General features: G+C 42.7%; 1 protein-coding gene across 3 annotated transcripts in view; it reads left to right on the forward strand.

The window, feature by feature from the left end:
• PIGG (phosphatidylinositol glycan anchor biosynthesis class G (EMM blood group)) overlaps positions 1–10,914 on the forward strand; it is a 74,652-nt gene extending 63,738 nt beyond the window's left edge. For 2 of the 3 annotated variants that reach the window (XM_068666084.1, XM_068666090.1), the window contains 2 exons: positions 8,356–8,472; positions 8,731–10,914. In XM_068666084.1, coding sequence (XP_068522185.1) covers positions 8,356–8,472; positions 8,731–8,956 — 343 coding nt within the window. In that variant the 3' untranslated portion in view covers positions 8,957–10,914. The remainder of the gene's footprint in view (positions 1–8,355; positions 8,473–8,730) is intronic. The other variant, XM_068666085.1, reaches the window with a different exon arrangement.
• Positions 10,915–16,542: the final 5,628 nt, after the last annotated feature.

Genomic DNA, 16,542 nt, shown 5'->3' on the forward strand with positions numbered 1-16,542 from the left:
GGAAATGCCGTCCTCTTAATTCTGAAATAGAATATTCTGGTTGAAACATCGTACCAACTTTATTTCTCCTGTACAATTAGCAAGGGCTGCGTGATAACGATGGATTCTCAGTGCTTTATATTAGTGCTGAGGCAGGAACAGGTTTATTCAGAAAGATGGTTCTGGAAATAAAGGACCATAATTGTACTCTTTTGCTTACATTTTTATTGCAGAAATGTTTCTATGTGTAACCTGTACTTTTACATGTCCGTGTCTTGCTGATTTCCTGAATCCTTAAGTGTATTTCTAGGAATTTTGCTGAAATTTCAAACCACATCGCAAGAATTCAGCCTATGCTTACAATCACGTGGAGGTCTTAAACTGTGTATCTGTCAGATTATGCTTGTTAGCTATTGTGAAAGGTGAAATTATCCTAATGGAAAACACTATCAAGTTTTTCGCATGTACTCAAGTAGTCTGGTGAGGTTCTTTAAAAAAATATGATCTATTTATGCTTCCTATTTACATGAAACCAAAAGGCAGAAAGACTTTGAGTTCTTGTCTCCTTTTCTTACCAGTTTTGCTGTCATGTACACATGACATGTCAATATAGTTGGCACTGTTTGCTTCTGTTCTGTTGTCTTTGTAGCTGATATGATCCAAAAAGAAAAAAAAAAAGAAAATCAAAGTGTTCTGCCACCTGATTTCTTGCCTAGGTGAATTTCTGTTTGCTATTCCTTTTGTGCTCCGTGATATTCGAGTTGTCTCATCCTTTGCAGAGATAGCATGATGTGGGTTTACATATCCTGCTGTAATCCATTTTCCTTGTCTTTGCTTGTCCAGTGCATAGGTTATGAGCAGCAAAACCACTATACAATGTCACGGTACTTTTTGAGACTTTGGGATTTGAGTTCAGCAGCTGTTAAAATTACAGTCTTTACAAGGCTTAACGTTTTCTGGCATGGTTAGTCTAGTCAGATCCAAGAATTTCTAAGTGGACTGCATGTAGCATCTTACTGTATTTCTATCATTTTTCTTGAGATGAGTTTCTGCCATAATATGATCTCATGTTGTTACTGGGTCTGATGATTGTTCTGAAGAATTATTTGTTTTCCTAATAGAGCAGGTTTTAAGATTTTGTTCTTAATTCTCAGATGTATTGGACAAATGAAAAAATGTTTATAACAAAGCAAAAAGCAGACCGAGAGAGAATGTTTCACACATCTCTCTTTTAGTTCATGTTCAGAAAGAACCTTGAAATCTAAGTTGAAAATGGATTTCAGATCTTATATTGAAATATTAAAATTAAATATGGCATACCCAAGATGAAACCAAAAGCAGATAAACCTTCTTTGTAGTCATGGGAGAACAAGCATGTGTACTGCTCATTTGTGAGTAGAGTTAAAATGAAATATATTGGAAATGCTTATGCTGCTTTGTCTCCAGTGTTCTGGTTACTTATCCAGATCATGTATAATGAGTTAGTCACACATGCTGTAAGCGATACTTGAAACAATATGGTAAATGAAAATGGTTTGATTTGGAACTTAGAAAATCCTTGTGCCTATTATTGCCCATTTGGCTATCTGCAGACAGTTTGACACTTAGCACTCTACATAATTAATGTTTTGGAGGCTTTCAGACTCGTCTAATCAATATCACGCAGTAGGCATCGGAATGTAGTTGGAAATGGGCAGCTTCAGCATCTGACGATGGATATTGACAGTGGTAAGCTAAGTTGGCTAATTGCATCTCCTGCTCATGGGTCACATTTGTGGATACAGCCACATCCTCAGAGGTCTGCACTATTCCACATTGCTGAAGGTTGTTTTTTTTTGTGGTGGTGGCTGATGGTTAGAGGTCTGGGCTGAAAACACGAATTCCAGAGAGCAGTGACAACCTGTAAAGAGGTACTGGTGTGCCCATCTGCACAACACCAGCTGAGCACTGTTTGCTTTCACAATCTCTGGTCTTGTAGAGCTGATTAAAGTGATATTTTCTTCTGGTTTGGTCAGCTAGGTTGCTTTTGGGCAGCAGGTAATGTGAACTATAAAAAGAAGGAAGTTTTTTGTCTGTGTTTGAGCAGAATTATTTCAGTTCTGACTTGCTTATTTTCCTTTTTTTTTTTTTTTTTTTTTTGCCATTAGTTTTTATTCCTTTTCTGTGCTGTGGTCAACATAAACAGACTTCTTGGTTCAGGCAGCTGCGGGTAGGACTGTACGTGGGATGCTGTCCTTCTGCTTTTATTCAGGATTTTTCTATCTGCTTTTCCTCACATCGTTTCTTAAAGTGCACAAGTTCTTCTCAAATGTGTATGTTGTTATTGGGATTGCGAGAGTAATTTGAGGAGAGAGCTGTTATATTAGTTAAGTCACAAGATTAAAAATAGCTACTGTAATGGAAAAATACAAGAAAGAACTGACTCTGCCCTCGGTGCTGAAGAGCAAGTATTTCTTAAATAATTAGTGCCTCCCCCTTCTAGAAATGCCTTGTGACACTGTTCATTTGCTCTGTTAGACTGGTGTATTCTGAACTGGTCAGTTTGATTTTAAGTAAATAACATGGTAACAACCTTTTTTTTTGGTCTCTGCATAGCCTGCCTATCTGGAACGCTTGGTTACACCTTTAGCTGGGACGATGAAGAGCAGCGTGTTTACAAGGGGGGCAGGACAGCCTGTAGGTGCACCTTAGCAGAAAACCAAGCTAGAAGTTTCCTTGTTATAGCTTGCATGTATGATGCTGATGTAAAAGGCTTCAGGCCTTTTTCTACTGGAAGTCTTCAGAAATGCTAAGTGGATTTGGGGAGAACACTTGCAGAAAATTGACTAATGCTGGGCTTTGAAATAATTATGATTTGTGTTTTGCTTGTTAGGAATTTTAATGATTTGGTTATACCTTGCTGCTTTCAAGTCTGGACCAATGTCAACAAGAGCAGACTGATTAAACTTTGTTGGTTTTCTTGGAGCTGAACAGGGTAACGCTTGCTGAGGATTAGCCTTAGCGGAGTCTGACAGGAAGGCTTGAGGCACTGACAGCAGGCAGTGCAGTCTCTACGTATATACCACAGTGCTCTTGCACAGACGTAGTGCGTGAGGAAAAACATATCGAGCAGAGCACTCAGGGTGTCATGGGAATCCTGTCTTTAAAGGAGGGATGGAACTCATCATTAGCTGTTGTAGCTGAGATGGAGAGAGGTGGATCAGAGAGTCAAAAGTACCTACTGGAAAGGAGTGGCTACTTTGTGGTGAAGAAATCTAGAGATTATATTGCAGTGTTGCCTAGAGTGCAGTTTAGCCATCTCTTTGCCTGCAATCCTGAAATAGATACGGGTAATTGAGATAGTAAAGTGCTTTCTCTTGTCTCTAAGGGGAGGTGGGGACTGATCCAGAGAAGTTGAAAAGCAGTCCAGTCCTTTGCAAATTGATTGCCACAGGATCAGTATTTGGGAAAATGAGCCCATGCAGGGGATGAATTGGGTCTCATGGGCGTCTCTCCAGCTAGGTTGCTAAGTCTTAGAAGGAATTTTGTAGCCTCTGTTAAAGGCACAGTTTGTCTCTTGCCCTAACAGTTAAATTACGACAGTAGCTGTTCAGAGTTGCTGTGCAGACGTGGTGCAATGCCAGGATAACTGGGTTCCTACTGGATCCTAACTGGATCTCATGTAAGTCTTTGTTGGGTATCCTATTTAGGGAGTTCCTCTGTAGCTGCATTCTGGGGCCAAGCCTGACTGAAGAAGGGAAAAAGTAACCTACATCTTAATTGAAATAAATAAACTCCTTTTTTAGACAGTGCTTTTTTCTAAGCAGGTTAGGGATGCTGGTAAGAGGAGTTACCTCTGCCTGGGTGACTGAGACGTCCCTCTCTGACGGGAAGCTCCCAGAACAACTGATTATGCCAGCAGTGAAAGAGAGCTTTCCTGCTCTTGGTGCTGAAATGAAGATCATTGAAGTTTCAGGGATTAATAGCCCTTCACAGCTAAGCCCTTATGAGAACCTGGTGAACCCTATTCTGCAGTTCACCCATGCCGTACTAAATACCACATACCGCAATCACTGAAGTTACTACTACAGATTCTAGACCTTGCTTGGGTTGTTGTAGCTTCCCTACCTTTCTTACTTGGTGTTGGGATGGACAAGAAAATCAATGGTCATCTCCAAGTTCCCAAGTTCCTTCACTTCGTGGTTGCAGAATAGACTTCATATCCCCGCTTAACAAGAGTTAACAGGAGTGTTGGCAACTCCTCTTTTTGATACCTGTTAATTTGACAAGGTTTGGTGTCAAAAGTTGTGACTCTGTAGAATTAACACTGAAATAATTGAAAAAGCCCTTTCAGATGAATAGTCTGTACTAGGCTTCATTTAGTAAATTTCCAAAGGGCTCTTGGTTCCTTTGGATATACAAAAAAAATACAATATATTTTTTTTTCCATTACAATGCAGGATTGTATTCTGTAATCCAAAATAGCACTTTAAGAATCATGCTAGGTGAGAACAGGGCAGGTGGGAGAGAGATAGCAAATTTGTTCTTGCTTGCAAAACTAATTGATATTTACTTAGAGCTGAGGATTTTCTTTTGGATTACAGATACTCTTCAGATGTTACAGATACACACTTGGAGTGCTAGAGGGTTTATTTCTGACTGCAACCTTTTATTAGTATGTGGAAACAGATTAACAAAGCGCCAGCTATTTTTCAGAGAGCACTAAACAGGGAGGTATTTAAAAGGCAATTGCAGAAAGCCTAGAAAGAAAAGTGTCACTAATACCAAAAGAAAAAAAAAAAAAAAAGGAAAAAGAAAAGCAGTAAAAATTTTCTTCAAGTATGTAAATTCAGTATCCCCAGTAAGATGTAGTCTAGGCAGTGAAACACAGCTAGAAAACCAGGAGCAGGAAGGACAGAAATGCTAGAGGATGGATAACTTCTGTTCAAAGTACTTAGTAGATTTCATACTGAAAACCTCCAGACACATATCCCCCAGTCCCAGCAAAATGACAGCCCTGTGGTGTTCCTTACTTGTATGTGTGCATTTTTCTAAGGCATCTATTTAATTTTGTGATCAAAGATGAGAACTGTGTGAAGTGGTGCATTTCTGAATTCCTTGTGGAAGCATTTGTAGGGCTGTCTGTGGAGCTTTTTAGCTTGATTTAAAACTACAAAATTTGTGCTGCCATCTGCCAAGTATTCTGTATAAATGGAAGACATGCTTTTACAAGAAAAGAGTGTTTTTTCTTTCATGTTTTTGGCACTGTAATTTTTTTATTTTACAAACCTTGTATTGTGATGTGTAACCCATTTTAATACCACGAGTATGATATTAAACGGGGACTGAGATGTGAAAGCTTTCTTGGCAGCACATTGGCAAGTGATTTTTAGGGGATTCAGAGAAACAGAAAAGCCATTAGAAGCACGAGTCCTTGGCCTTTTTTTTTTTTTTTTTTTTTTTTTCTCCATGTATTAAATGTTGAACTAAAGAGAGGGTTTTTGTTGACAGACAGTATGTACTCTAGAAGTCTCTGGAAGCATTTGTTTTTCTGGATCTAGCAATCTTCAACATAAATCTCGCATAACGTTTGTATACACGTTATCATCTTTACTCCATCTGGATTTCTCGGTGGAGTCTCCAGAAGTCAGCTTGCTAAATGAGCTCAGTATTAGAGGTTGGCTACTTTTCTTTATATATGTATTTAAAAGGAGCATATATACATACATAATGTATATATATGCTTCTTTTAAGCTCTATTATGCAGATGTCTGAGTGTTGGGCTGGTTCAGTTAGAACATTGAAGTAATATATATAGTTTACCTCCCTCTATTTCTGCTTTTCCCCTTTAAATATGAAAAGGAATTAGCTGCTGCAGAGATACTTCAGCATGGAGTAGTTACAGGTCGATGCTTTAGATGTGCCCTGTCATCTTCCTTTGTTTTCACTGAAGGAGTGCTGAAGGATTACATGATTATTAATTTTTGGCTGATGCAGCTGATAAATGGTAAGGGTAGGAGCATGGCCTGCTCTCCTAGTGGCTCTTTTGGAGTAACTGAGGAACCAGCTGAACCAAATGGGTGGTCAAAGTTGGTCACGTTAACAGCAGCAGCCTGAGCCCTGGCAACTGCTTTCCTTGTGTCCTTGCTAAGCTGTGCACACCGTGGTCACTTCTGTGTGTGTAGAGCAAGGAGAAGAAGCGTACAAAGTCATCATGCCTAGATGTTCAGCAAGCTGGGTTCCCAGCAGAAGCACAGGGAAAGGTGCTGTGCCAGAAGAACCAAGGTGCTGCCTTAGCATCAGGGTAGCGGGGTAGCTCTAACTGCTTGTGCTCAGTCATTCCAGCGCGGCTTCTGCAACAACAGGTGTGCGAACTGCTATACCAGCTCCAAAACATACCTAACTATGCGGCTGTTGAGCCCCACTAACAATTTAACTTGGAAACAGGGTGCTTCTGTTGCCTGCTCTAAATTGCACCGCTGCATTGTACTGTGAAACTGTCCTGAGATTTCCCTCTGCAGGTAGGTGACTATATTTTGTTCAGAGATGAAGTGAGTGCTGAAATCTTTTGCGAGTAAATGTATTATACAAACAGAAAACAGTTCATTATTTTTACTATATCAGGTTAGAGAAAGAATGGTAGCATTTACTTTCTGATGTGGGGATTGTTTGCTAGAAACCATAATGCAAAAATAGAGAATTTAAATGTTAATGATGAAGATTATTGTGTGCTCTTATTCCAGTGTAAAATATATCTGAAATATTAGTCTGCCCAATTTTTGAGCCAAAGAAGTAAACACACAGGGATTCCATTCAAAATAGTCTTACAAGCAGTTTCTTATTAATTTTAGAATTAGCCATTTAAAATATATATATATATATATAATTGATTTACAGCTAAGAGCTTTCTCTAACTGTGTTGTTATATGAGCATGAACTGGGGAAAAAGAGATGAACTGAAAATTAAATTTTGAAAGCAAGGTTCTTGCAAGACCTAGATTTATAACTTCATGGACACTCCTCTCCTTTATGATTCAATTGAAAATCCTTTTATGGAGCTATAAAATCCTATTATTGGTGTTGAGGGTACCAATAATCTTCATCCAGATGATCAGTCCTAAAAAATGGCTTGAAAATTGCCTGTTTGCCTGTCGCACTAAAAAAAACAAAAACAAACCTTTCCTGTGTTTATTCTGTTCTATCATCTAACTACTACAAATACTGTTTTTACTCATAGCAGCATGAAAACAGCTAAGACTGAGTGAACTGCATCTTGTTTAATCTTTGTCAACAAAATCGCTGCTTAAACATGAAGCTAGTTATTTGCACAAACTCACTGAAGGCTAAGTGGTACAGAAGAAGGGAGGAGCCTAGTTCACTCCCAGGTCACAGTCTCTGGCTAAGCAGCTAGGGAAATAGTTATCTGTGAATCGAATGTGTGTTTTTCAGTCATTTGCACCTGCTGTTAGTTCATTTTTCAGCTCTGCTTTCGTGACCTGTGTTTCCTTCCACAGAAAGCCTTGGGAATTTTTTCTTGCTTTCACTGGAAAACAGGACTGTATCCTAATTATTTTGATTTAAAGAATAAGAAGTTTAATGGTTCATGTAAAACACTGCATTCTGTAGCTTACTTAGTCATAAGTGACTAATTTACATCTCACAGAAGTGCTAGTCATCTTAAATTTTTATTATTTGGAACACGATCATAATTAAAAACCAGGAGGAGCAGAACAGATTCTCATAAGAGAATTTCAGTGTAAATCATTTTGCCAGTGTGCTCTTTTGGGAACTGATGAAGTAAAACATTTTGATGAGGAGAGGAAAAGGTTCTGCACATTATTACAGTGAAATAGCTTTGTTCCTTCCTTTTGTCCAAACAGGTAAGCAACCTGAATTTGGTGTGAATTAGTCTCTGCAGATGTGGTTTGGGGAAAGGGAACATATATCAGCCCAGCATCTTTGCTGACACTTTAGAGAAGGGAGAACAGTCATAGTGCAGAAAACCCTTTCACTTCCATTTTCACCTGACTCCTGTCAGCCACAAAAATACTTCCGAGTGGCAGATTTGGACCATGTAGGTTGTGTATGGGGTGGACATCTCTTGTAATACAGTGGGCTCGGCTAAGCTAAGCTCCTGTGACAGGAACACGATGTTTTGCTCATGTAAGCCTAAGAACATGGTGTTCTCTGGAGAGTGCTAAGCTAGCTTTGCAAAGTTTTATAATAGCTCAATTTTTATGTTGCTTTTTATACATTACTAGCGTTGGGCAGTAGTGTACTCTGACAAGTTCTGTGCCTTTTACAAGGGGAGCAGGCTCTGTCTGATTATCTGTTGTACAGGCTAGGCTCTTTGTGAAGGGGTCCTGAAGTCTTTCTTCTCTGCCTGTCACCATCCAGATTCTGTGCCAGGGCACTGGAAGGCCCACAGGAGACGAAGCTGTCTGGGAACTGCTTAATGGAGGCTGTAGCAATTAGAGAAAAATGTATTAAAACACAGAAACTTCTCCATCTGAGGTGAACTACTGGGTGTCTGCCTTTACTGAGGTTGCAGTGGCTGTGCGAATACTTAACATACTTACACACTCGGTAGGATAGAGGAGGTGATAAGGAAAAGCGTGTTCTTAGCTGCATCACCGCATCAATAACCAATCTTCTAACACCAAGCAGACCTCATCTAAATACTTTTCCTGATGTGAACTAATACTAAAGAGTGGATAAACCGGGATGTTTGCTATGTTTGCCTGAGAAGGAACTCCTCTGTTTTTGTTACAGGAATGCAGCAGCAGTGGGCCATGGCTGTTTCTGCTACGCTCTCATGCGTTCAATTCCAGTTGCCATCTACATCCTTCTGGTAACAGGCCTGCGCTACCACCTCTTCATATGGAGCGTCTTCTCGCCAAAGCTGCTCTACGAGGGAGTGCATGTGTTCATCACAGCCGCGATCTGCTTGTTCTTCACAGCCATGGACCAGAACCACTCTCAGAAAGTGCAAGACTGAAAATACACGTGCAGTACACAGTTCTGCACAGAGATACGCTGTGTGTCACTGGAATGGAAGGAAGAAAAGAGTGGCTTGATACTGTTGGGTAGAATTGGAAGAGTAACCTTGAGTATTTTACCCAGTATTGCATAGGGTCTGAAGGGCTTGTCCTGTGTTAAACTGAATTTACTTAAAACTGTTGAATTGAAATAAACTTTTTTCATAGGTAGCTTTTATTCTATAGCTGTCATTATGACAGTCCCTGAATAACTGAGTCACAATGTTACATGACAGTGAACTTCACTGTATGCCAAATATAAAGTTGTATTTTTATTATGTAACTTAGATATCAAACACTGTTTTTTGCATTTGTTTTTCCAATTTTTAAATGAATTTGGAGGCTTGATTGAAATTAACATTCTTGAGTTTCAAAGAAAAATACTTTGGAAAAGAGTTGAACACTTTGTCTCGTCTTCAGGCATTCTTGAGCTGCTGGCTTTTTCACATCCATTTTTATGTCTGACTTTTTTTTTTTTCACTTAGAAGATGAAGAAATAAAAGTTCATTGAATGCAGTCGCCCCCAAAACAGTTTAGAATCTTGTAGTAACTTGTAACCTTATGTAAAGTTATATCAACTTATCTGTATATGTTTGCAAATGTGATTTATTGTATTTTTTTAGCACAGAGATAATGAGAAAACACAAGAAACAGCCCATTTTAGTCAGTTTATTGTGCTGGGAAAGCTTTTGTTTGATGCATCCATGTAACAAACCACTGTAAGAAAGAAGACACTAGTAAAGGCAGTAAGCTTAGGCAAAACCAAGCCTAGTGTTAGTTTACTTATCGAAACTTGAAAAAAGCCCATACTTCAATGGTTTTGGTTTGATTAAAATAATTACATATATATAAATGCAATTTGAATTTAAAAGTACAGATCTCAATGTAAGTACAGATCAGTTTCTTGTGGGCACTGAAAAAACTTTTGTGTTGTTTGTGTTTGTGTGTGTTTTTTTTGTTTTTTTTTTTTTTTTTTTTTTACATTATCCTACAATATGCAGCATTTATTTTTGCTGTTCACAAGATCTTATATTCATTAATCTCGATTTTTTCCTTTGTTTCTTGTGTGTGTGTTGAATGTATCATTAAATAATATAATTGTACAAATGTCCCAGGTAAGAGGTGGGTTTTTTTGTTTTCTATTAATAAGCAGCATTTCTATTAAAGGCAGTATTTCTTTCCTGAGTGTAATCATTTGCTGATGGATTTCCCTCTGCTAAGATCTTGTGTTTCTTTTTATTAATTTTTAAATGTTAAATCAGGTTGGTTGCTGCTGCACTGAACATTGGATCAATTTTCCCACACTAAGGTAGAGAGCTCTGAGCCATGAGCAGAGCAGTAGTTCAGTGAGCTAAGATCCCAGCAGAATTAAAGGTGTGTTTAAGGGAAGGTTTGGTGGCTAGACAGGGCACTACATCACGCTCCTAACAATGACATTTTCCTTGCTAGAGCTGAGGAGATTATACAAGGATGACCATCCTGAGCATCAGTTTTGCTTATGTCCACACTGGCAATCATTAGGATGTAATGTGTATTTATTACGGGTGTATCAGAAGAGGAGCACATAGGGAACTTTGACATTTGTTTAAAAACCTAAAAATAAAATGCTTTTAAGCCATATGTAGGTGACAGCACATTTGTCAGTATCACTTATATGCTTTCCATGTCCTGTTTCAGCAAATCTCAACAGTAGGCCTGTGGTTTTTTTTTTTTTACATGGTACCAATGTTAACAGTAAGCCATCTTGGCTACTAATAGTGACATTTTTTGAACTGTGTAACAACAAAAATCTGAGTGTCCTGGCTGTGTTTTGCTGTTCACCTGGAGAAAAGACTACTGGATATTGAATGCCATTCACTGTGACTCATTAGAAGCTTGAGAATTAAGTACTTCTAATAAATTGTTATTTTTCAATTCACTTAAGGAATATTTAAAATAGTTTGTGCGTGTCCTACACTTTTACCATTTTCATCATTCTCAATATTTTTCTGGTTACCTGTTGCCTAGCAACAGTATGGGGATTATTGACATCTCTGTTTGCTGACTTAGTTAATTCCTGAGCAATCCTCCCTGGTGTTGATACAGAACATGTTTCTAAGAGATCTGCCTCAAACAGACAGGGTGCTAATGAAGAGATGGAAGGGGTTGGGGAAAAGTTGCTTCTGGGGTGCAGAATCCTAAAACAAGGTAGGATTTCTTGCTAGCTCTATGGTATCTTATTCCTTACTAATAATTTTGTTTGCTGTTTCTAGCCTGTCTAATAGTGGAACAGCCTATGTAACAGTGGAATCTAATCCGGTGTGTATGTTTTAAGGTTGAGTTTTTGTGGATTACTTAGTTAAATAATTACAGTGTCCCCTTTCTCCTTTGAAACTGAAAGAGGACTGAAGACAGGAGTACATGTGCAGGGCGATAGATAGCCTCCTCCTCAAATCTGTTCTGAAGCAGGGATGTTGTGTACTTCTCTGCTGGGATGAAGTTTTGGCTCGTGGTAGCTTTTCCCACTCAGCATCTTCGCTGCTGGTCGGAGCTAGGTTCAGCCAGTTAGCGGTGGCCTGTAACTTCCTCAGTCTCACTGGATCACCCTGGTCAGTGCAGCTCACTGCTCAGTTTCTAACATATTTATTGTATGGTCCTAAAGATCCAGAGCATGATGAAGCTTGAGCTAAGAAGAGACTCTTGTGAATGCATTCAGGTTTCAAAAACAAACAAAAATAAATAAAATTCCATCTACTCCTATTTGGGTACTATATATCTGTATTTCTCCCCTTTAGACAAAACCAAGCTTTTCTATGCTCCACGTAAGCCAGCAGAACATCCACACGGTGTGTCCCAGCCTTTGGTGCAGGCGATGGGCAGGTGCTAAGCCACTGCTCCTGTGTGGTCCTGCCTATAAAGTTCAGAGCACAGCTTTTTGGAATGCCTTATGTAAAATGTGCAAATTGAATGAGGTTTGCCTCCACAGCCACAGAGGCACAAACTCACAGGATGCAACAGATGCAAGTTTGCAAAGCAGCTTGTGCCTGGCTCATTGAAGGCTGTGGAGAAGGGGAGAGCACTTAATGTTGGACAACTTGGCTTTAAACAGGCTTTTCGTGTGGCCTACGTAGTGCCCAGGCAGTGAGCTGTGGGGCACTGGCTGCAAGGTGGGGTGAACGTCTGGGATCTGATTGTTGTCTGCAGTGGATGGAGGTCCTGTGGCTGGGGGCCTCAGTCTTTAACAAGCTGGATGAGGGAATAGAGGGCACTTGGGCAAGTCTGCAGGTGGTGCTGAATTGGGGGAGCAGTAGATACACTGGAGGGAAGGGACACCCTTTGGAAGGGCTTCTGTGGGCAGGAGGAATGGGCTGCTGGGATCCTTCTGCAGCACAGCCTGGGCAAATGCTGGTCCAGCCCCTGGTGGTAGTGGTGCAGGATGGGGCCCATGGGCTGAGGACCACCTCCAGTTTGGGTTCTGGACAGCATATGTACATTTGCAATGACACTCAGTCTATATCCATCATCTGGCTTAAATCCCAGTGTCCTCCCCTGCTGCTGGCACCTGAACAGAGGAACGGCAGAGGTTTGCAGCCATGCTCTGCTTGCTGCTATACACAGCTCTCATCTCTCTGGTGAGCCCAGCTGGAAGTTCACTGGTCATGCCTGCTGAATTCACACATAGCCTCTAAGAATAGTCTGCACTCACGGAATACATGTGTAATTAGAAGTAGGGTTTAATTAAAGGATGTAGTACTGTGGTGGTTTTACCCTGCTGAGCAGCTGAACTCCACAACTGCTTTCATACTGCCCCTCCCCAAAGGAAAAGGAGGAGAAAATACTATGGAAAGGGCTCAAGGGTTGAGATGAGGACCCAGAGATCACTTAAAAATTATCATCACAGGCAAAACAGATTCAGCATAGGTAGACTAATATTATTTATTACACATCACTAGCAGACTAGAGCAGTGAGAACTAAAAGTAAAAACACCAATGAAACTAAAGCTACCCTTGCCTTCCATCTACCTTCTTCTACCTCCTGCCCTCAAGCAGCATAGGGGCATGGGGACTGGGGGTTGTGGTCAGTCCCTGACACTTCATCTCCACCACTCCTTCTCGGTCCCTCTCTGCCCCTGCTCCACGTGGGCTCCTCTCCACGGGCTGCAGCTCCGGCCCGGGGCCTGCTCCTGCGGGGGCTCTCCATGGGCCGCAGCCTCCTCCAGGCCACATCCACCTGCTCCAGCGGGGGCTCCTCCACCCATGGGGGGGCTGCAGCGTGGAGATCTGCTCCATGGGGGACCCATGGGCTGCAGGGGGACAGCCTGCTCCACCAGGGGCCTCTCCCTGCACAGCCCGCAGGGGAACTGCTGCTGCCTGCCTGCCTGCAGCACCTCCTGCCCTCCTGCGGCCCTTCTCTTGGGAGCTGCAGGGCTGCTTCTCTCACGCTTTCACAATCCTCTCTCTCCCGGCTGCTGTTGCACAGCAGTATTTTCCCCCCTTCCTTAAATCTGCTCCCCCGAAGCCCACCCAGCAGCACTCCCTGCCTCGGCTCTGGCCAGCAGCAGCTCCTTTTTGGAGCCATCTGGAGCTGGCTCTGCTCTGATGCTGACAAGATGGGGCTGCATTCGTTTCCAAACTGGCTGTCATAAAGGCCTTCACCTTTGCATTACATTGAGGCAGCGGTGATCTCAGCCTTGTTGTAGTTCTCTGCGTAATGTAGCTCCCAAAAGAGATCCCAAGGTCCAGAACAGACATGGAAATAACTGGGGGGTTGTAAGGAAAACAATTGTATTCCATCCTACAGCAACACCAGAGCTGTCTGGAGAGTTTAGGAGTCATCTGAATTTTGTTATTTGTGTTTGATCTGAACTAAGGAAGAAAGGACCAGTTACTAGAAAAGAATGCATGCCTGACAATGATACAACCAGATGGGAGGCTGTTTGATCTGGGTCTGTGGGTTTTGGATCTGTATGCTGTTGAGGAGATTGTTGGAATTCTGATTACAGAATCAAGAACCTCCAGAAAGTGCAGGACGCCAGTGCTGGATGGAGAGCACGGCTCACACTTTGACGCTTCCTGGGACTGCCTAGCACATTAACAGGTCTCGGCCCAAAATGGCTGTGCTTCAAAAAGGTTTCCCTCTCTCAAGCATTTGCTGCTCTGCACTTGCTTTTCTTTCACTGGAGAGTCAGATCAATTGGTTGCTTTGCACTTGGACATGTTCCTTGGAAAGCTGCTTAAACTCTCTTCAAAGCCTGGACTACCTGGGAATTGATTGCTTCCTCTAACTGGCACTGATGCTGTAGCTGGATCCCTCGAAATCCCATTTGACTGCTTCTGCTTCCTGAGCAGGTGACAGAAGCTTTCACAAGCAGAGAGCAGAGAAGAAGGAGTTGGAGTTCTGCATAGGGGAAATATTTGGAAGTTTTGAAGATGTTTCCCCTGCTCAGCTGCCAACCCTACGTTAACCAATCACCTGATCTTTTGCATTCCAGTGTGAGGAAGGTTTTAGCAATTCGTGTCAATAGAGAGCTTGAAGGGAAATGCGTTCCTTTCATACATGGTAAACTTTGATTCTTGCCCTATTTGGAAGACTGAGCCATTTCTAACACCAGCAAAAGTCTCAAATCAGTTAGGAAGGAAAGTTAGTTCTGAAAATACTCAGTCACCTCTGTGCATGCCAAACCCTTAATGGCACTGTGCAAAACGCAGATTGCAGTGATGAATCGCGTTGTGGAATGAATGGCAACATACATATTTGGCTCCAGATCCAAAATGACATTTATTTGGCCATTTTATTTAGGGTAGCACTCCCCTCCCCTCCCATTCCCTCCCAGGCCCATTCCTTACTTCCCACCAATACCCACCCCCTCCCTCCCCTCCCCTCCCCTCCCCTAAATTCCCCTCCCCTAAACACCCCTCCCCTAAACTCCCCTAAACTCCCCTAAACTCCCCTCCCCTAAACTCCCCTAAACTCCCCTAAACTTCCCTCCACTAAACTCCCCTAAACTCCCCTAAACTCCCCTAAACTCCCCTCCCCTAAACTCCCCTCCCCTAAACTCCCCTAAACTCCCCTAAACTCCCCTAAACTCCCCTCCCCTCCCCTAAACTCCCCTTCACTCCACTCCCCTATGCTCCCCTAAACTCCCCTATGCTCCTTTAAACTCCCCTCCCCTCCCCTAAACTCCCCTCCCCTCCCCTATACTCTCCTCCCCTCCCCTAAACTCCCCTCCCCTAAACTCCTCTCCCCTCTACTCCTCTAAACTCCCCTACACTCCACTCCACTCCCCTATGCTCCTCTACACTTCCCTCCTCTACACTCCCCTCCCTACACTCCCCTCCCCTATGCTCCCCTAAACTCCCCTATGCTCCCCTAAACTCCCCTAATCTCCCCTCCACTCCCCTAAACTCCCCTAAACTCCCCTCCCCTAAACTCCCCTCCCCTCCACTCCTCTAAACTCCCCTACACTCCACTCCACTCCCCTATGCTCCTCTACACTTCCCTCCTCTACACTCCCCTCCCTACACTATCCTCCGCTACACTCCCCTCCCCTACACTCCCCTAAACTCCCCTCCCCTACATTCCCCTACACTACACTCCCCCAAACCCCCCTACACTACACTCCCCTGCACTCCCCTCCTCTATGCTCATCTCCCCTGCACTCCCCTCCCCTGCACTCCCCTACACTCCCCTCACTATCCTACACTATCCCAACACTATCCTACACTAGCCTACTCTCCCCTACAATGCCCTACATGCCCCTGCCCTGCCCTGCCCTCCCCTCCCATTCCCTCCCCTCCCTTTCCCTCCCCTTCCCTCCCCTTCCCTCCCTTCTTGTCCTTTTCTTTCCCCCTCTCTTCTCTTCTCCCCTCTTCTTCTCCCCTCTTCTGCTTCCTTTCACGGATCTGAACGCAGAAGGGGGAGAAGCGTAACTCCAGATCGCTTCAGTCGCTCTGGCAGCTTGTGTCACTGGCTGATCCATGGGAATCCATCAGCAGCAATCGGAAGCCTTCCAGCTGCTGTGGGACCAGTCAGGGAACAGTCTCAAACTGGGAAGCGCTGACTTCCTTCCGCGGCTCAGACAGGTGACTTTCAATTTCGCCCTGGCTGGGTTGTGTCCCCTTGCTCTGTCCCCACCTACACTGCAGTTTGGTTTAGAAGCAGCAGCACGGTTTGGAAGTAGTTCCACTACTTCCATTTTCGGTGATATGGCTTGGCTCGCCAAGTGGTTTCTGTCAACAGAACACAAGAAGGAGATTTGGGTTAGAAACAACTACATGAGGAGCTCCTTTCCACATGGGCAAGGAATATTTATCCTTTCCTAATGGAGACTACAGTGTAAGAGATAAGGACAGATCATTCCGAGAGATTTTTCAGAGAATTGTCCCTTGGGGGTGCTTAGTCCAGAGGACCAGAGTTCATCTGTCCAAAGTACACCATGGAAGCACTCTGAATTACTTCCTAACAGAAGCATGGCCTTACCATGTCTGATACGGCTTTGGCTGGTTTCAGTGTTCTTCTTCACTTCATAAATACCTACATTAAGTACTGTCCCATCAAGCAAATACC

The sequence above is a fragment of the Anas acuta genome, chromosome Z (assembly GCF_963932015.1).
Source record: "Anas acuta chromosome Z, bAnaAcu1.1, whole genome shotgun sequence".
Taxonomy (NCBI): Eukaryota; Metazoa; Chordata; class Aves; order Anseriformes; family Anatidae; genus Anas; species Anas acuta.